Genomic DNA, 22678 nt, shown 5'->3' with positions numbered 1-22678 from the left:
GGCAACATAAAGACAATCGTCTTATCATCTGGGAAGATATATATAATATTATTATCATCTGGGACCATATAGATCATGTTATTATAATCTGGGAACTTATATGTAATGGTATTATCATCTTGGATCATATATAATGTTATTGTCATCTCGAAACACAGAAAAGGTTTTATTCGGGCTTTTCCCCCACATTAAGCTGAAACGCTGTGAAAACCTGGAATACTGTTTAAAGCGAAGTTAAACCCAACTCACTCACTCACTCACTCACTCATTTAAAAAGAAAATAACAACAATAAACAAGTCCTTGATAGTTGTAAAATGGTTTATTCCAGCTGTTGTAGACCAGCATAAGATGCCGAGTAAGATTGGCCGTCACTCAAGCCATCAACACTATATTCTAGCACGGGATGTCTTCGTTGTCTATTCTGACGATGGCTACCCCACACTGGCCGACTTTCTTCACCTTACAAGGAGGGGCTACTCGCATAACTCCAGCTGATTGCCCAACTCTGAAACAAATAAAGCCCGACGTTGTTTGGATATTGGAATACAAGCTAAGCCTGTGTAAAATGGACGGTAGAAACACGTTTTCTATGTAATTAACACTGTTGCAAAAAAAAAGTCACGCCAATCACACATTAGTTAGAAAAGTCACCCTTAATAATACCAGCTACATCGGCAATATACATGTACTGTTGTACATTTCCATGATGCCTCTACAGCGAACCCCCGTTATAACGAAGAGAGGTGGGGGTGAGTGCGTATGAATTTACGCCGCTTTTAGCAATATTCCAGCAATATCACGGCGGGGGACACCAGAAATGGGCTTCACATATTGTGCCCATGTCGGGAATCGAACCTGGGTGTTCGGCGTGACGAGCGAACGCTTTAACCACTAGGCTACCCGACCGCCCCAATATAACGAAGAGAGGTGAGGGTGAGGTGAAATGGGGTTTAACTTCGGGTCCAAGATTATTGCACTTATATAGCGACGTATATGCACGTGTGTGTGTGTTGTGGATGTGGAAGTACTAGTCCGGACTGATGCCGATTTATAGTGCTAGCGAACTGAGATAGCATGCCGCAGTTTAACATGAATACCCCACTCAGACACAGTATACTGACTCCGAGCCGCCAGGGCCTTGGTTTTAGCCCTTAATGCCGGGCGCCAGACAGGGTAACAACAAGTACCATCTTTTAACGTCTCATGACGCGGCCGGGGATGAGACCCCATACCTTCCGCTCTCCGGGCGGACGCTCTACCACTGGACCAGGTATGTGCAGAGGCGGTCTCACACAAGAGAGTTATAGGGACGAAACGTTCGTTAAGCGAACACTCTGCCCGATGCATGAAGCGATGCTTACATTATCAACCACTGACAACCTGTGCCAGTTCGGATTACAAATGAGTGTTTGCTTTTATTTCACAGCGTGACAAATTCATGTGGGGACAGTCGCTCAATCACACACTCACTCATTCAATCCAAACACTCATACACTTCCGAATCACTCAGACACGCACTTAAACATTCACTCACTCTAACGCCCCCTTACTCACCCAATCACTCACTTGCACACACACTCAAACACTCATCCACACAGTAAAACACCCACTCACACACTTACTTTCACATGCACTCACTCAAACACTCATTTACACACTCAAACATTCCCTCACTTATTTACTAAGACACGCACTCAAACACGCACTCATACACTCCAAGCTCTCACTCACACACTCAAACACTCAGTCACACGCTCAAACACTCACATGTTAAATCACTCACGCACGCAAACACTCTCTCATACACTCCAAACACTCACACACTCACTCAAACACTCAAACACAGTCACTCACTCACACACAAACACACACTCATACACTCATATAATCACTCACTCACTCATTCAAAAACTACTCACTCACTCAGAGACGCACTCAACCATTCACTCATGCACGCACGCACTCAATCTGACACGCAATCAAACACTCGCTTACACACTCAAATACACACTCAAACACAAACACACACTCATACACTCAAATAACTGGTGTCACCCGCCGTGATACTGCTGAAATACTGCTAAAGGTGGCGTAAAACCATACTCACTCACTCAATCACTACACTCAAATAATCACTCACTCACTCAAAAACTTCTCACTCACTCACTCACACACTCAAACACTCACTCATACACTCAGACACTCACACAGTCACTCACACACTCAAAAACACGACACGAAAAATTGCAATCAAACACTCACTCACACACTCAAATACTCACTCAAACACTGACACATTCACTCACTCAAACACTCACATATTCACTCACTTACTACAGACACAACTCATTTAATCTGACACGCAATCAAACACTCTCTCACACACTCAAACACTCACTCATACACTCAGACACTCACACAGTCACTCACACACTCAAAAACACGACACGAAAAATTGCAATCAAACACTCACTCACACACTCAAATACTCACTCAAACACTGACACATTCACTCACTCAAACACTCACATATTCACTCACTTACTACAGACACAACTCATTTAATCTGACACGCAATCAAACACTCTCTCACACACTCAAACACTCACTTAATACTGACACATTCACTCACTTACTCACTCATACACGCACTCAAAACACACTCACTCACTCACTTACTCACACATTTCCTCAAACAAACAGTCATTCTCTCACTCACTTACTCAAACACTCACTCATTAAAACACTCACTCACTCACGCACACAAATTCTCACTAACACACTCACTCACTCAAATACTCAAACACCCAAACTCTCAATGACACTCAAACACCCACTTACTTACTCAACCACTCACTGACTCACTCAAACACCCACTCACTTAAAAACTCACAAACACACTCACTCATTCAATAGCTCAAACAGTTACTCACTCACCCACTCACTCACTCACTCACTCACTCACACACACACTCACTCACACACTCAAACACTCACACATTCACTCAGTCATTCAAAAACTCACACACTGGTTTCTAGGAAACATAGATGTGTTGAGCGCGACTCACCCAACAACTCACTTACTCACCCACTCAAACACTTACTCACTCAAACACTCACTCACACACTTATACACTTATACACTCACTCAAACACTAAAACATTCAAACACACACACACACAGAGACACACACACACACACACACACACACACACACACACACACACACACACACACACACACACACACACACACACACACACACACACACACACACACACACACACACACACACACACGCACACGCACACACACACACACACAAATACTCACACATTCACTTACTCAATGACTGTTAGGGAGCATAGATATGGTGAGCGCGACACCCGTCAATCTGAATTTGCAATACAATTGATAAAGTAGGACATGAAACAAGTCAGCAAATACATACCCGCAGCATGACATCGAGTACGATGAACATGTGCAGTTCATGCAGGTCGATTCGTCAAAGTAGTACTCGTTCACGCCGAACGTGTTTGACCCATACTTGCAGTACTTTTCCTGTTCTCCAGTCCATTCTGCAAATACAAGGAAGCGGTTACGTCCCCTTGGTAGTTTCATTCCGGAGCATATTAGAATAACCGTGTGACATGTTCAACCCCCACAACTGACGGTTAGAATAAATATACAATTACCTCTTGGCTGTTTATCCAACAACGTAACTTTTCAATCAATAAAAGATATTTGACTTCTCCTATCAAATAACATGTTTCCCATATCGAGTGACCTGATGGCAGTAACATCTTCCTGTTTCAATATTTAGGTTAACATTATTATGTTACAAGAAAAGCCAAATTTACCACTTATTATTCTTACCCATCTTAGTATCAGCAAACACCACGACAGAAAGTGGTGCCTCTTTCACTCGAGCGAAATGGGATTTTATATGTTCAGAAAAATATGGCATGCCATCAACCCAAATGAGGCGTGTGCTAGAGTCTTAGTCTGTCTTACAGACCCTGATACAAATATATATCAAATACAGCCCATGCAAGTCTATAATGTTTGGCAAGTCTAGATCACTGCAGTATCTGAAAATGAAGAGAGTCACTGGGCTCCTTTTTATTATATTTTTATTAAGATAACTGAACAACTGTTTTTATGTACGATATGTTCATTTCAGAGACTAGATTTTAGTCTACTAGAGTCTGTGTGAAGGCCATATGAGGTGTAGGCGATATAAGGTGTAGGCCAGATGAGAGCAATCCGTTCATAGCCACCATGCAACATTCCAACCAACTGCCCCGTGGGATATGATTTTGTTTGTTTGTTTGCGTGCTTGTTTGTTTGCTTGCCTGTGGTTGTTTAACGCCGCGCTAAAAATATTCCAGCTATATGACGGCGGTCTGTAAATAATCGGGTCTGGACCAGACAATCCAGTGATTGACATCATGAGCATCGATCTATGCAATTGGGACCAATGACATGCATCAACCAATTCAGCGAGCCTGACCACCCAACCCTGTTAGTCGCCTCTTACGACAAGCATAGCCGCCTTTTACGTCAAGCATAGCCGCCTTTTACGTCAAGCATAGCCGCCTTTTACGTCAAGCATAGCCGCCTTTTACGTCAAGCATAGCCGCCTTTTACGTCAAGCATAGCCGCCTTTTACGTCAAGCATCGGTTGACAAGACGGGACGTGAAGAACCTAATTCACACGTTGTGCCGTTGTAAGAGTGAGTGAGCATCGTTTTACGCCGCCGTAAGCAATATTCCAGCAATATCACGGCGGGGGACACCACCAATGGCTTTACACATTGTACCTATGTCGAGTGGAACCTGAGTCTTCGGTGAGAAGGACGACCGCTTAACCACTAGGATACCCCGCCGCCCATTTTAAGAAATCAAACCTATATCCTCGGCGTGACGAGCGAGCGACCATCTGGATAACATGCGACTTCACAACTCCTGGCGTGTGCAGGATATTTATATTTATCGAAAATAATATTTAAGGGGAAATTGCAAGAGTCCCCTTTCCTAAACGCACGTACGTAACTCCTCTACAAATGAAAAAAACTTGATAATGAATAAGTCATAACTCAGACTGTAAGACTACAATGCGTGCGAAAAAAATGACATCGATGGAAGGGAATTGGATCTTGATTTAATTTGGTAAAAGGTCACAATTATGGTGAAGGTCACTTAGGGTAACCTGAAGTATAACATACGTGTATTTCTTATTGTCTATGCCAGTGAGTGATGAATACGTCTCTTACGGTTTGTCCTCGTCTTGACCCGGCCGGCCATGCAAGAAGCTGTGATGAGGCAGGGGAGGCAGAGCAGGATGACTAATGTCAGAGACTGGTTCATGGTGATGCCCTGAAACAAAACCCTCACTTTAGAGGTATTCATCCTTGTATCCAATCTAATGTTAATATAGGTCAAACATACATGCATAGCATTGAATATTGTGACGGATTTGTAAAAAATCCCAAATGAATGTATTACTACCAGTATCAAATAAAACTTGGTTCAGTGAATCATTTTTCCTAATGTCAACTCTATAGGTACCTATCGTGTATTGAACCATTTCTTTCAATACAAAAGTGAAAAACAACAACATAAACGTTGTCAATATAAAGCCATTCCCCAGATCTAGCGCAGGATTAACTTTTTGGGTCAGCAAAGTGATAAAAACTAGATTTTCAGGAACTGAGTAGCTTTGCCGAAGTCACCACTTGGTTCAGATATTGGAAGAAAGTGTTCCTTATTTAATCTTTTCCTAATCTATCTGGGGACGTTCAATGTGTCTGCATCTCCGATACGTAACATTACTTTAACCTTTGTTTGTATGCTTGTTGTATAGTGCCGCAATATTCCAGCCATTATGATGACGGTCTGTAAATAATCAGACAATCTAGTGATTGACATCATGAGCATCGATCTTCGCAATTTAAATTGCATTTCACCGAGGCTGATAACTTGATCCCGTTAGTCGCCTCTTACGACAAGATTGCTAAACAACAATTCTACCCCAGACTCTTCTCGGGGTGTACAGTAACACAAGACGGTGGTACAATATAAATATCCAGTGTTAAACATGCACTCCAAGGACTGCAAGAGAAATAGTGAGTGGAGTCAATGTTATTTCTCACAGTTCCAGCTATGTCACGGAGGCCCAGCTATGTCATAATGCCATCTGAGCTGGGCATATTACCCATCATTAGGTTTCAATGAGACGTAATCATTCAGATTACACATACTGTAAACACCTCCCCCCCCCCCTCTCCCCTCCCCCGAGACCCATAACTCACCTGATACAGGCATGGGATTCCTGGGAGGCAGCGTTTAGTGTGAACAGAGCCTTTACACTAGAAATAAATCGCGAGCCTGACACCACCAACAAGACATTTCTTCATGTGAAGAGGAACAATGGAGGCCTAACGGTCAGTACGGTACGCTGAAACCCCCGAGTTCAATTTCCCACGGCGTTATAATGACTGGACACTATCATAATGTCCTGTCATGATATATCTAAACCCTTCTCATTCACATGTAAGATATAACTAAAAGCGACACAGTCCTGCCTACAGTAATAAACAAATATTTGTCTAACACGTAGTCCAGTGAACGATTCCGTCCATATAATAACCATGGTTTAATAAATCACTCAAATTGTGATACCAGATGAATGAAAAGGTGAGCGTACTCTGCCCACCGCATCCGTCACAAACACATGCAAAGGCAAGTCAATTGTTGACCTGACGAAGTAAGGGAATATATGGTACAAAGCAAAAATATGTCATCACATCAGATATTTTTGTCACTAAGGTATGTCTTATATATATCTGGCATAAAACTCTTTGAAAGTTTTTCGAAGGCCTTGAATGTTGTAACCATGCTCAACCAACTTTTGGCATTAGGTTTATGAGGCTCTTTGACATCTATGTAGAAAGAGCATCTTTCATATAAATGCGGATTTGTCCCTTGTTTCAATAAACTTAAGATGTTTGTCTCTTCTAACTTAAGGCAGCGGAATACGACTGTCTGTCGTGTTATTAAAGAACTGTTCATTCCGCTTACAGTCCAAGCTTCCCATTCGGTTGCTCTGCTAATATATGGATTACTTGTCAGCGTTATGTAAATGGTAATTGTAGCAGATTATAGAATCAGCTAATGTTCTCTTCAACGGACTTGGCATGAATTAACCCTGCGAGTGGTACTGTTGTACTGCTGTGGCAGAATAGCGTTCAAAAAGGGAGACTTTGATCATAAGGACGTTGTGTGTGCCCATATATTCCGATTCTTGAGGATGACTGATTGAGACGATGATGTTTTATGCCGCTTGTAGACCTGTTGCAGCAATCACACGACGGGATATGAGAGCTGTGACACGGGGTTGGGATGCCAGTTGTCTGTGGTATCTATTTGATTGAACCAGAGGGGGTATGAAAGGGGTGGGGTCGGGGACAAGGGGTGGGGGTTGCTGTGTGGCAGTTGTCTGAGGCATCTATTTTATTGAACAAGATGGGGTAACAAAGGGGGTGTGTCGGGGACAAGGGGTGGGGGTTGGTGTGTGGCAGTTGTCTAAGGTATCTAATATATAGACCAGATGTTCAAAGCGGAGCTCTACCACATAATTCACCCATCCTCATTAAATCACGTTATTACCCATATAATTAAAGATAAACTTGTGAATAAATTTATTCACATCACGCGTACAATTAAGCGTAATTTCACGGTAATATCCAGTACTGTTGTATAACATAATTTCCATGACGTCATGTTTAATGATATCTAAACAGACATTATGTCACAGCGTAATGCTATCATTATAGTCGCTTTCGACCTGCTGGCTGGTCCACATTAGAGTGAGTGAGTATGGTGTTTAGCCGTGGCGTGAGCCGCATTTAGCAAATATTTCCCTATGGAGGCTGAACACCAGAAATGGCCTCCACACATTGTACCCAGAATTGGCAACCAAACCCGGGTCTTCAGCGAGACGAGCGAACGCTTTAACCACTAGGCTACCCAACGCCCAATCGAAGACCTTATTTCACGACAGCGTTTAATGTTAGGATAATAAAAATAGTTTTCATGTGTGTGCCCTGCTGTGAGTGTACGAACGTCCTGTTTTTTATGCATTTATCCTTCAATCGCTCGGGAAATGCAACAAATTAAGACACTGGTTCCATATAGCCAGTATCCCAACTTCTATGTGTGCCAAGGGACAATCAAAGTGACGCGTGATAATATGAGCGAACGAAACTAAACCCCGGCTTACGAACCACTCTATCAACCGGACAGGGAAACAGCTCCCAAGCCTTGATACCATTATTCAAGACGTGTTTCCTGTATACCTAAGAGAGATATTCTAAATTACACGAACCAATAAACACAGTAAAGTTTTAATATCCTTAAAACCTTAATTTGAGTGTTAAGATTAAAATTTCATTTTTCTGCTATTGCTCTTTTCAAATTCATCGCATAACGTTCAGCTCATATTCACTGATGTTTTGCACGTGCAAAGGTCAAGCCCCGGATGTATTGACACAGTAATGCATCATTGTATAACTGCAAATGATGGCAAGTCCCAAGTGGAACACAGCCACATGTGAAGCATGTATTATGTTAGAAATACTCAATGCATTACTTTCTTCTGACAAGACTTGATAGGCATTAGGGGGCACAGATGGCCCAGTCGTCTAAGGCGCCGCAATTCGCTGTGCAGAGTTTCGTCCCTTGGGCACGCCAGAAACCTATGATTGTTGGTTCGACGCCCTGTTCGCCCCGATTATGTTTCTAGGTTTGTCAGCACCATACCCGTGCTCATGGATTTCACCGAAGTGGTAAACGTCTGAGACCTGCATCACTTCGGGCTTTCCTCCCACATTAAGCTGAGACGCCGCGATATAACTGGAATACTGTTAAAAGCGGCGTTAAACCCAACTCACTCACTCACTGATAGTTTTTAAGTTCCCTGAGTTAGATTTGGTAACTACTGTTCTATGCGTATAAAGAATTTGGAAATAAAGAAGAGGAATACTTCAAATTTGGTTCACGCAATTTTATCAAAAACATGGCTATGGGTTTTTGTTTCATGCAAGACAGATCATGCGTTTGTTTTATGTTGGTTTCAAATTCAGTTGGCGATTATTGTATTCACTCAAGTAAATACAAAACGCCAAAGAATACAAGTCTTGATTAAACGCCGAAATAGCCTCAACTGGGCGCAAAGGGCAAAATATATAGTTGAGAAACTTATATGAATGGAAAGTCAGTGATGACACCAGGTGTTCGCAAAAACAGTAAGAATGTCCTGCCCTACAGGTAGAACCCCACACTCATACAATTTGCATAAAAAGTAAGTGTTGTCTGACGCCGCACAGCAGTGTTCCTGCCATAAAGTAGCGAGCGGCCTGTAATCAATCGAGTCTGATAAGACAAAAGATTCAAACAACCCAAACCGTTATTATACGCCACACTTAACTATTTGTAGTGTATTCTAAATTTGCATTTAGATCTCAAATCTGAAATCGGAATGTAGATTCTTGTGATAGTGAGTGAGTGAGTTGAGTTTTTACGCCGCTTTTAACAGTATTCCAGTTATATCACGGCGTGTCAGCTTAATGTGGCAGGAAAGCCCGAAGTGATGCAGGTCTCAGACGTTTAAACCCACAAGCACGGGTATGGTGCTGACAAACCTAGAAACATAATCGGGGCGAACCGGGATTCGAACCCACAATCATAGGTTTCTGGGGTGCCCAAGGGACGCAACTCTGCACAGCGAATTGCGGCGCCTTAGACGACTGGGCCACCCGTGCCCCCTCTTGTGATAGAGACATTACAAGTAAAAGAAATGGTACTATAAAAAAAAAAAACAACCATACGTTCACCATCATTAATCTACATTGAATCTACAAGAAAGTCTGACTTACAAAAGTATTTTAAAAAACGATGTGTTAAAAGTAGTTGACACTGTGTGAGACGATGAAGTTAAATAGTGATGAATAGAGCTGTAACATACCTTTGTGTGTTGTATCCTCGACAAGAACATCTGCCAACAATATTAGACTATCTGACTTTAACTATGTATATATACACTCCATAGGGCCACGTGATTACGCATGAGTCAAGACTGTGTAATTGGCCACCATGGCCTGTTTCAAAACCAAACATTGCGAGTCCCTATTGGTCCACAGGAACAATAATCCATGTGACACCTTTGAACTTTTGCCGCGCTATGATACCCAATTATAACAAATTAGTATTATTAAAGACTGCAATACACACATTGATTGAATTAATTGAGTTACTGATAGACATTTTGTGCATGGAAAAAGGTTAACGCATATTTTTTTTATTGCTGCTAATATTTGTGGATAGCTCTGAGTTGAAGGTGCAGGTCTTCAATGAGGAAATATGTTTTATTTGACCCAGCAAAATGCTGCTTAACCCTCTTGGCGTCTGGTCATCAGCTGATCTTGCGTACCGCTCAGCGCCGCAGTGTGATGACGACGCGGTTTTAAAAAACGTATATACATTGCATCAAAAGTGTTACAACGTTCTTATTTCTTCACACAATGTAACCAAATTGTATAACATGCAACTCGAGTTGATTGTTGGTTGGTTGGTTTATTGTTTTACGCCGCACTCAGCAATATTCCAGCTATATGACGGCGGTCTGTAAATAATCGAGTCTGGACCAGACAATCCAGTGATTGATATCATGAGCATCGATCCGCTTAATTGGGATCAATGACATGCATCAACCAAGTCAGCGAGCCTGACCTCCCGATTCCGTTAGTCGCCTTTTACGACAAGCATAGTCGCCTTTTACGGCAAGTAGGGTTGCTGAAGACCTATTCTACCCCGGGTCTTCACGGGTCGAGTTGATTGTGTTTCCAACAGTATCTAAAGTCAAAATATCCGAAAGATCTATTCAGTGCCTAGCCTTCGATAAAAGTACTGGTATTGTAACTTTCCCACATTGCTACATTAATCGTGATGTGAAAGCATGTGACTATGGCAAGTAAAGTTCAGTAAGCGCCCTTGTTTGAAATCTAAATGTCTCATAGTTCATATCGTTGGAAAGTACATATCCTAACGGTGACAGACATATGACATTTTTGTCGAATTACACATTCATTGAGAAGTTTCCGTGATTTATATTTACCGATAAAAAATCCCGAAGAAATTGTCAGTGTTTTTGACGTCAAAACAACATTGACAGAAGTGATTAGATCATACGCAGTCCGTTTCAAAGATTATTTTTCAAAACGAATGGCAGTTTGGAATGTATACCTTGAAGAAATCCCGTTTACGTCCATGAAGGTTTCAGTGCCAATGCCCTTTCGTAAGTGATAAGACATCTTCGGGGTAATTGACATAAAAATTCAAAGGACAAAATGTGAAAGATCGCTAAACAGCACTAACAATACTCAAATTGACATCGCTCAAAATCGGACATCATTATTATTTCTTTATAATTAACAAGATTATACTAACGTACACCCACCCAAAGGGAACTACACGTAGATTCATTCAAAATCGTTGAAATGTTTTCCTGGGCAGCAAATCCATTCAAAAAAACTCGGGCGCCATATGTCATAAAACCATTGCTTCGTTGTGCATACACACAGACCGCTTATTTATACTTATGCTATGATGTGTTATTGATGTTTTAAACCTAATTTATAAAAAGCTTGAAACTAGATGGAATTAGACATATTTAATACTTGAATTTGAAAGCTCAAGAAGCGAAGAGTAGGCTTTATCTAATACAACAACTTGCACAGGTTTGTTTGTTGTTTAACGCCGCACTCATTTATATTCCAGCTATATGACGACGATCTGTAAATAATCGAGTCTGGACAAGACAATAATGTGACTGATATCATGAGCATCGATCCACGCAATTGGGATACGATGACATGCATCAACCAAGTCAACGAGCCTGACCACACGATCCCGTTAGTATCCTCTTACGACAAGTATACTCGCCTTTTACGGCAAGCATGGGTTCCTGGAGACAAATTGGCTGTCTGATATTATAATAGTTACGACGTGTATGTGACATGGGTGCATAATACTAAAAAACACGCCGTCACTCGCATGAAGTTCAATATGGCAGAAAGAGGTCGAGAAGGGCGGTAACGACTTTACTAATCTCGCCATATTTCGCAATCCGTAGCACTGTTTAAATATGAATTACACGATATTAAAGCTGAGATGATAAGGGTGATGATGAATATATAATTTTGTGCGCACTTAGTGTTTGACATCTTTATTTACAGTTAAAAAGAGACATTTTCACCGGACCATATTTGGTCCGTGGCACTAAGAGGGTGTGAAAAAGCAGGGACCATATTTGGTCCGTGGCACTAAGAGGGTGTGAAAAGGTAGGGACCATATATGGTCCCGTGGCACCAAGAGGGTTAATTATGTGTAAACCCATCAGAAAATTATTAATATATTTTTTAAAGGTGACTAAGTGCATGTGAAACATGTCGGGGAGTGGAGTACACGATGAAATGAGACTGATGACGAGGATATTAGTATAATTGCAGACCCATTTGAGGAACAGTTATATTTATGTTTGAAGCTTTTTTCCTGAAAAGAGCAGTGGAACTGAATTCAATTGTCCCTGCCTACCATGATTCTCGGGAGTGATGGTAAATGTTTGATAATGTCGTCCTTTACATCATCAATATGGTGTTGCTTGCCTGTGCAACCTTCTGTACAGCAGAGAAAACTTCAGAAGTTTTTAAATTTAAATATTTCATTCTTTGAACTGTAACTAAATTCTCCTTATATTGTACACGGAAGAGGAATGCACACATGTCTGCAGGTGCAATATGATGACAAATATGATAACGTCATAGAAAGAGCCTAAATACACCGTGAACACAAGTATACGTCACGTCACCCAACAGAAGGCACATGCGACGTGTGAAGAAGGGAGGACAAGACGATAAAGAAACTATCAAGTAGACATGAGAACGTGACTTAAAGTGTTCCTCTGGTTTAACGTTCGCCAAACATACACTAGCGCTGTTTCACTGAGCTTTCAGTGTCATGGTGCACGGTCTGTCCTGGCACACATACACAGCACACACACACACACACACACACACACACACACACACACACACACACACACACACACACACACACACACACACACACACACACACACACACACACACACACATGAAGGCACACACATACATACACACGCACGCACACACGCTAAAACAGATACACAAACGCTAGCACACACATCCACATACACTGACAGGCACGCGCGCTGACACACACACACACACACACACACACACACATACGTTCATTCAGGCACACACACGCACATGTATACATACACACATACAGGCACGCCCATATAAACTCTGAATTGTTTGAAAGGCATTGTAGATAAGTTGACGGATGACAAAGTAGACGTTTCGGTATGGATCCTTATACCGTTGTCAGCACATGTCATGGTGCAGTCTTGCCTGACAATGGTATAAGGATCTATACCGAAACGTTGCCTTTACAGTATTAAAGAAGTTGTTATCCATACATTGTGTCTACTTTCACATGTATACTCAAATACAACCTGCACCTCACCCCCAACCACTCTATTGGGACCAGGTGACAGTATCCCCAGCACCCCCCTGCTTGTCGAGCGACTAACGTGAATCTGGTGGTCAGGTTCGGTGTTGTGGTCAACATGAAATTTACATTTTACACTGCTGCGTTGAAAAGGTTAATGGATGGGGTGAATCAGCGGGTCGCTTGTGCGCGATTTAAAAAACTTGCCAACTTGCATAAAGTGTTTTTTGGCGATCGCCACTCCCATACTTTAACGGAATTTACAACACGTCGACCTTTTGTCCAAAATAATTCGCACGAAGCCCACGCGTGGTATCCTTTTTGAGCGCGTTTGTGTGTGTGTTTTCCCTAACGTTTGTCGTGTGAGATAGGGTAACCGGTGTCCAAAGTAGAAAAATATATTAATGTTTGTTACATTAACCAACTTGATATAATTAAGATAAACTTATTTCTTAAAAACTTGTTTCATGTCCTACTTTATCAATTGTATTGCAAATTCAGATTGACGGGTGTCGCGCTCACCATATCTATTTTTCCTAACAGTCATTGAGTAAGTGAATGTGTGAGTATTTGGGTGTGTGTGTGCGTGTGCGTGTGCGTGTGTGTGTGTGTGTGTGTGTGTGTGTGTTGTTTTTTGTTTTGTTTATGTGAGTGATTTTGGGGGAAGGGGAGCATCTAGTGTTAAACTCAATTAATTAGAATCAAATTGTCATATGCTACAACTATCACTACCAATACTACTACTTTATATAGAGAATCAACTTGCCAGTATGCTTTTACGCATGTGGTATATACACTACACGATAAAGTATTCGTTATACTGCTCAGTATTCGTTATACTGAGCAGGTTTCTGGGCATATCCAAATGTAACCTTGAATATACAATCATAAGAAATCTCTGCTATAAGCAGAGACGATAGTTCCATTCCGAGTATATCATGAGCATATGTTTATGAATCACTGTCAAAGAGTGATATCGATGATACCAGGAACGTTTCAAGGAGTGAAAATTCACAAGAACTCCGATATGCTCCCCTTTTGGCAAAACTGTTATGCTGGTGCCATCGCGGGACACGACCTGACGAAATATCACCCTGAATACATTCTGCGTTTCAAAAGGTAGCGTTTTCATTTAAATGTTAAAGTGTTCGTCCTTTGTGTATAGATCCTTAGTTTATTCTGTGTCTGTCATCCAAGGGAGTCAAAGAGTCTATCCCATGACAGACAAACCAAGAGTGGAGTGTGTTGAGTTTAAGACCGCTTTTAACAGTATTACAGTTATATCACAGTATGTCAGCTTAATGTGGGAGGAAAGCCCGAAGTGATGCAGGTCTTAGACGTTTACCACTTCGGTGAAACTCACGAGTACGGGTATGGTGCTAACAAACCTAGAAACATAATTGGGGCGAATCGGGATTCGAACCCACAATCATAGTTTTCTGGCGTAACCAAGGGACGCAACTCTGCACAGCGAATCGTGGCACCTTAGACTACTGGGCCACCCGTGCCCTTAGCCTATTTTGATCTGCGCGCTGATATTAAACGCCACGTACAACCACACTCCATCACTCGCTCATCTCTATCGTGCCTTCTGTAATATGTTGACGAATTTACGTTCCATTGTCCTACAGCCAGCAGGTGCCGCCATATGTGCGTGGAGAGGGCGTAAATTCATCACGCGGAAGGACACCGGGTTTCAGTCAACATTTGTAACAATACTTTGCAGGGTGACATTTATTCCGTGACCCGCGTGGGTTTTGATAAGACATTGTCACCTTGTAACGTTGGATGGAAATTGTTTCAATTAATTTACACTCAGTTTTACTGAATTGATTATGTAATGAACTGTAGAACGCTCATTACTGTTGAAAATCTCAACGTTTCCGTGTTGTATCATATCGAATCAAATATGCAAGATGGGACAAGTTTATTATGCTATGAAATGTAAACTTAAGAATTTCTTGAAAATTACGATTAAAGTATGCACAATCTTGAAAATTGGAGTGAGTGAGTGAGTTGGGTTTAACGCCGCTTTTAACATTATTCCAGCTATATCACGGCGTGTCAGCTAAATGTGGGAGAAAAGCCCGAAGTGATGCAGGTCTCAGACGTTTACCACTTCGGTGAATCCCACGAGCACGGGTATGGTGCTGACAAACCTAGAAACATAATTGGGGCGAACCGGGATTCGAACCCACAATCATAGGTTTCTGGCGTGCCCACGGGACGCAACTCTGCACAGCGAATAGCGGCCCCTTCTTGAAAATGGTATCTGGAAACCTCACAAAGACTATGAAAAAGGACGTTTCCAATGGAATGTTGAAACGTACTTTTATCAGATAAGTTGTCCCAATTATGTCATCATGTTACTTTGCTTTCCACTTGTTTAAACCATGAGATCAAACAGTCATCTGCAAACATCATTGGCATTTGTCCAGATTTAAGCGATAAGTGCATGTCAGAGGAAGCGCGACTGGGATGCCATTAGGCGCGTTCAACATGCTCCAGGCCCACTGACCATCTGCAGGTCGACGTGTTCAGGTCTGGTGACATTTGGTTCCGTGTCGGGAGCTCTGCAGCACCGGACGTCGGTGTTCCGGGGATAGAAATGATCTGCCCCATGAACTTTGGTATATGTGTCTCTGGCATACAAATTTGGACTTTTCATAAAAAAACTCATAAATTCTCTTTTGTTATATGTTTTGTAAAATGTCATCATGATTGTAACTCATCATAGCTCTTTTGTAAAATGGTATGATCACCATCTAGATGTTTATATATTACTTGAGCTCTAATGTGTATAAACTCCCATTATCAGTAGGCAGGTCGGCAAATTAAGTAGTACGGGCGCCCAGTCCTCGAAACTGTTTGCACTAATGTGTACACTAATAATTAACATAGCAATGTATCATATTAAAACTGACGCCACAAGTATAAAAGTCTAGAGGGCACAGTTTCTAACGAATGAACCAGAAAAGGCGGAGAAATCAAAATTAATTCAAATGTATTGGTAAGAATCGACCGAAAAGATTAAATAAAAATAACATTAAAATTAAAAAGGAGGGAGAAACACTCTATCTTGATCCACTTTCATTAACGCACAATAAACATATACGCGTCATGCATAGCCACATTACTGATTCAAATATATATCGAGCGCATTAAGATAAGCACAAGACTAGTCGCCTTAACAGACCACAAAACAAAGTTGGTTGATCGTTCTTTAATTTCTCGGTTACCAGTCTAAACAACTGAAACTCTATGCCACTTGATTGATTAACTGATCTTTAAAAATTGTTTAGGTGTTCGGGCGACTAGGCCCATGTACACCGTGCCCATAATGAGTGAGTGAGTGAGTGATTGTGTATGGTCTTACGCCGCTTTTAGCAATATTCCGGCAATATCACGGCTTGGGACACCAGAAATGGGCTTCACACATTGTACCCTTGTCGAAAATCGAACCCTGGTCGTCGGTGTGACGAGCGAATGCTTTAACCACAAGGCTACCCAACCGTCCCTTGCCCATAATGAAGGTTTGCGAAGTTTCTAGATTTGTCATAAAGTATCAAAACTGCCACACGCTTTAATATAAGCAAAAATTACATTCTGAACTTCATGAAGAATGGTATTCCTAGAACATAGTAAACCAGCCAATGAGAGGTCAGTATGAGAACTGTGAGAGATTCCACTATTGCCATTCCGTTGATTTACATATCTTAGTCAATGCTGTGTAAAATGAGCCACATTGTCAAGCTGATTACACAATGTACAAAGTGCAGAAATGTCTTTATTATTAACATTGAGATATGCACCAAGGCACCAAACCCCTTCTCTCCGATTGTTTTGCGATGTTTGTAAGGTATTAATAAAAGGCTCGACGCAAAAAGAGATGACGTCCTTTTACGGATGATGCCCATCTTTGTTTTCTTCATTTTTTCAGATGTCAACTTAAAACCTTTCTCTTTAAAGAGAAAGTGAAGATCCGGTTAGAATTGATCTTCAGCTTGTATGCTTCACGTTAGAGGCGACTAACTATGGTCATTATCGTTTTTTATTATTTACAGATCATCATAACCAATGCTGAAAAGAGCGTTTGGATGATCCTGGCACAGTCATGCTGGTTAGGCTCATCATCAGCTTAGGGCCCTTGCCCCCTCTACACGCAGCCCAGACAGCGAATGGGACTCCTCCCAGGAAGCGCTGCCTAGTCAAACCCATCCAGAACTATACGGAGAATTAGATTCCCCAACACTGCAGCCTAAACACTGCATTACCCAGGTTGTCAGAAGAGCTGTATTCCTGGCAGCAAACCCAGGTACTCTCCCAATGTTAGTAAAAGGTTTGAGAAGTACCAAACCTTAGGCACCGAGAACAATGGGTGTCGGACAACTTGGTACAAGGGATGCAAGCGTTTTATTTTAATAATAGGGATAATGATGGCAGTTAATCGCTTCTGGTGACGTCGACAATAAGAAAAAGAGGAGGAAGAAGAAGAAACACTATTGTTCCAGAAAATACTGGAGCACATAAAACACACAGACACACACAATCGGCCTCCACACAACATGAGATATGAATATCACTAAACGGACGACGAGATTTAATCTGTTACCAGGAGCCACCCACGACTGCATTTAAAGCTTACGTCGTGTAATACAACATGTGATGTGCTGTATGGTAGTGGCCAGAACGCCTCCTCCTTGTCACCCTGTCCCAAGAGGACCACGTTATTGGCGCAGTCACGGCACATGTCCACATTAATACCGCTGAGATGAAAGGGAGAGTGATAAACAACTGATGCGTCATACACAGGAATTATACACCAGGATCACCGTAAAGCGTTCCCTCCAATAAAAAATGGGAATATCCCAGTTTCAGTTTAAGTTTCATTTGTTTAGGAAAGATAATTATTGAATAACTCTTTGTAAATTATGATATTTTTTTTCAGGCCAATGTCTGATTGTGTAGATCCGACAAAATAAAACATGACGTTCAGTATTGACCTCAGTCATCATCGTATGTGCCAAATCTATACAGAAACAGGTATCAATCTCACAAAAGCAGGTTTGGTTTGATATATTAGCAGCAGAGTCAGTTCCCTATTACTGTCTCTGAATTTTAATTCAGTCAACTTTCTATATTCAGGAATATACCCCGTTATACCTCGAGTATTATTCAGACAATGGAGAATTCCTTATCTACAATGGCATGTTGTTATCCCAAGTGTGGATGTGGTGTCGCTCCATTTAGGATGGCAGCCTCTGTTATAGGAACACCCTGTAGGGGGATACCAGCACACTGTGTCATCCCACATGTGCCGATTGGGAAACACAAAATGTCAGCGCATGTAATTTTAAATTGTCCAATTCATTGTTTGCTTTGATACAAGTGACACACATTGTCAAATCTTTTATACGTGTGTGTGAGTTTGTGTGAGTGTGTTTGTGTATGTGTGTATGTGTGTGTGACTGTGTGTGTGACTGTGTGTGGCTGCGTGTCTGTGGCTGTGTCTGTGCCTCACTATGCATTCAGGTATTTGTAAACAGCATTCATGTCAATAGAAAATATCAGGCAAGACAAGAAAAATGATATTGTTAACATAGTATTACAATTTTTGTAATTACATCTCTTATTTAACATACCAACGTACGTATGCTGTATTTCATATCGTAATTCTCCCTTTTATACCAATGTAAAAATATGTTTGCATATCATCATATTTCAAAATATCGACACATCTGACCATGAAACATGGTATTTTAGATTTCTGAATTTCCAATGTTCATGTTCCACTTTACGCTTGTGTTAATAAGCTATTGTTACTGTTCCATATTAGGCGTGTGTTAATAAGCTATTGTTACTGTTCCATATTGGGCTTGTGTTAATAAGCTATTGTTACTGTTCCACATTAGGCGTGTGTTAATAAGCTATTGTTACTCTTCCACATTAGGCGTGTGTTAATAAGCTATTGTTACTGTTCCACTTTACGCTTGTGTTAATAAGCTATTGTTACTGTTCCACTTTACGCTTGTGTTAATAAGCTATTGTTACTGTTCCATATTGGGCTTGTGTTAATAAGCTATTGTTACTGTTCCACATTAGGCGTGTGTTAATAAGCTATTGTTACTGTTCCACATTAGGCGTGTGTTAATAAGCTATTGTTACTGTTCCATATTAGGCGTGTGTTAATAAGCTATTGTTACTGTTCCATATTGGGCTTGTGTTAATAAGCTAATGTTACTGTTCCACATTAGGCTTGTGTTAATCAGCTAATGTTACAGTTCCACATTATGTTTGTGTTAATAAGCTAATGTTACAGTTCCACATTAGGCTTGTGTTAATAAGCTATTGTTACTGTTCCACATTAGGCTTGTGTTAATAAGCTTTTGTTACTGTTCCACATTAGGCTGTGTTAATAAGCTAATGCTACTGTTCCACATTAGGCTTGTGTTAACATGGTACTGTTACAGTTCCACATTAGGCTTGTGTTAATGAGCTAATGTTACAAATTCACATTAGGCTGGTGTTACTTAGCTAATGTTACTGTTCCATATCGGGCTTGTGTTAATAAGCTCTATTGTTACTGTTCCACATTAGGCTTGTGTTAATAAGCTAATGTTACTGTTCCACATTAGGCTTATGTTAATGAGCTATTGTTACTGTTCCACATTAGGCGTGTGTTAATAAGCTAATGATACTGTTCCACATTAGGCTTGTGTTAATAAGCGTATGTTGCTGTTCCATATTAGGCTGTGTTAATTGTTTTAAGCCAATGTTAATGGTTACTGCAAAGTTGGCCATCTGGACAGACTGATTGACGCCGCCTTGGTCAAGCTCCACACAGCGTGGAACCATGCTCACGCTATCGACCGCTTATTCCTCTACACTCTGTCTACTCCCTGTACACCGACGTTATAAAATAGCCATAAATCCACATTCACTCCCCTAATCAGTTGCCTCCATAAACCGTGAAGATGTCGTGAGGCATTGCCCATGTTGTCGCGGAGTAGACACCGCCGTGAGACTTGATATGCCATTTAAATCAAAGGCAGTGAAAACCTAAACGGTATAATCCCTCCGCCATTTCCTTCGCATACAGGTCACCATCTTGTAAGTTTCCTTTCTGGCAGACGTACATACCAACTGCACTCCTTCCCCACTACGCCTTACGAAGAACTGACTAATTTGTCTTTATTACCATACAGCATCTTCCGATTAAACCTATGAATTGTTATTAAACCTCCCCATGCCCGTCACGGAGAGCACACAATGAATGCGCTTCATTTCGGTGACTGGTTTTCCTTTCCTGTCACGCAACCCCCGAGGGAGACAACGTTCTATATATATGGAACATCTTGGCAGTTGACGAAGAACACGTGAGTTTCTAGCGGAAGGATACACTATGAGAACAGCAGTGTTTGGACTCATTCTTGCGGGATATTTTGTTGCTGTGACTGGGAAACTACAGTACCAATGCTTCTTTGGTGAGCTCAAACGTTTCACATGTGAGTTCGAACTGTTTAAATTACCGGATGCTGCATATTGTAATTTACAATTGTTTCCCCTGTGTTGTTTTTACTTTGTTAGCATAGGAAGTTCCTCACAGTCCTCGTTTGAGAATTTAAAGGTCAGGAGAATTTTAAAATAACTTCAATGAGAAAGATTGATATATTATCTCTTTGGCTTGTGTTAATTTGGTATGTAAAACGGCATTGTGCACTCAAATAAAAGTTGGTTATTTTACCATGAAAGATTTCATTTAGGATGCATCGGAAAATTCTTGTTTCGATGATATACTTTTCGAGTGCAGAAAGGCAAAATTGTTTCATGCTTGTAATTGAGTGCTCATCTCATTAAACATTTCAAGAACTACATGCACTGTGAAATTTTTAACAAGTCTATTTTCCTAAACTGTATTGCTTAGTAAAACCTTTTGATTTTTTGTACTCTATTCGTCTAATTCATATATTTCACTCCCTGTCAGCCTGATTAATATATTATTGTTAAAGATATACTAGTATACAATATGTTTTTCATTAGCATTGGGCATATCTAATATCGAAACATACTAGCGTATTTGCATACAGCGAATAGCTATTATGCAGTATATCAGTCCCATGATAAAATATTTATACAATGAGTTACTACGGGTATCTTCTTATAATTTCAACAATAACGAAACTTACGAAATAGTATGGAAAGTCCCGCGATACGGAATGTTAAGCAGGTTGGCGTCAAGAGTACTACTGTTTCTTTCTAAATATCGCCTCGGAGACGCACAAATTGAAACAAAGTACATATGTAAGTGACAGGTTTTGAAACTTACATCCACCAATCCTTGTTAACTATCATTGTGTTTTTGTTTATTTGCCCACTTGCCTGTACATGCCTGTGTTTGCCTGTGTGTGCCTTAATCCCCCGTGTTTGCCTTAATTTGCCCCTTCTGTGTTTGACTGAATTTGTCCCTTCCAGTGTTTGACTGAACTTGCCTCTTCCTGTGTTTCCTTGAATTGCCTCTTCCTGTGTTTCCCTGAAGTGGCTTCTTCCTGTGTTTGACTGAATCTGCCTCTTCCTTTGTTTGACTGAAATTGCATCTTCCTGTGTTTGCCTAAATTCACCCCTTCTTGTGTGTCTGAATTTACCTGTTCCTGTGTTTGATTGAATTTGCCCCTTCTGTGTTTGTCTGAATTTGCCTGTTCCTGTGTGTGCCTGAATTTGCCTGTTCCTGTGTGTGCCTGAATTTGCCTCTTCATGTATTTGCCTGAATTTGCCTCTTCCAGAGTTTGACCGAATTTGCCTCTTCCTGTGTTTGCCTGAATTTGCCTCTTCCTGTGTTTGCCTGAATTTGGATCTTCCAGAGTTTGACTGAATTTGCCTCTTCCCGTGTTTGGCTGAATTTGTCTCTTCCTGTATTTGCGAAACGGGTGATCACCTACTCTGCTTGTTGCCGACTTATTGTCCTACAGTCCCGGAGTGGAGGTCTAGGGATAAACTGAAAGTAACATCTCGAACATCATTGCCATTGCTTCAAAACGGTTTACAAACGACAACTAAAATTACTT

General features: G+C 41.1%; 1 protein-coding gene across 1 annotated transcript; it reads right to left on the bottom strand.

Annotated features, from left to right (window-relative positions):
* Nucleotides 1-301: 301 nt before the first annotated feature.
* On the bottom strand, nucleotides 302-10114 carry LOC139459284 (uncharacterized). Its single transcript, XM_071240734.1, has 4 exons — nucleotides 10030-10114; nucleotides 5279-5381; nucleotides 3454-3580; nucleotides 302-506 (listed from the first exon to the last, which is right to left on the bottom strand). The coding sequence occupies exons 1-4, from the start codon at nucleotides 10057-10059 to the stop codon at nucleotides 395-397; spliced, it is 372 nt and encodes a 123-aa protein (XP_071096835.1). The 5' UTR covers nucleotides 10060-10114; the 3' UTR covers nucleotides 302-394.
* Between the last annotated feature and the right edge of the window lie 12564 nt (nucleotides 10115-22678).

This window comes from Haliotis cracherodii, unplaced genomic scaffold, assembly GCF_022045235.1.
Source record: "Haliotis cracherodii isolate W230 unplaced genomic scaffold, xgHalCrac1.p SCAF_13, whole genome shotgun sequence".
NCBI lineage: Eukaryota > Metazoa > Mollusca > Gastropoda > Lepetellida > Haliotidae > Haliotis > Haliotis cracherodii.
This window is presented reverse-complemented; position numbering and strand designations above follow the sequence as displayed.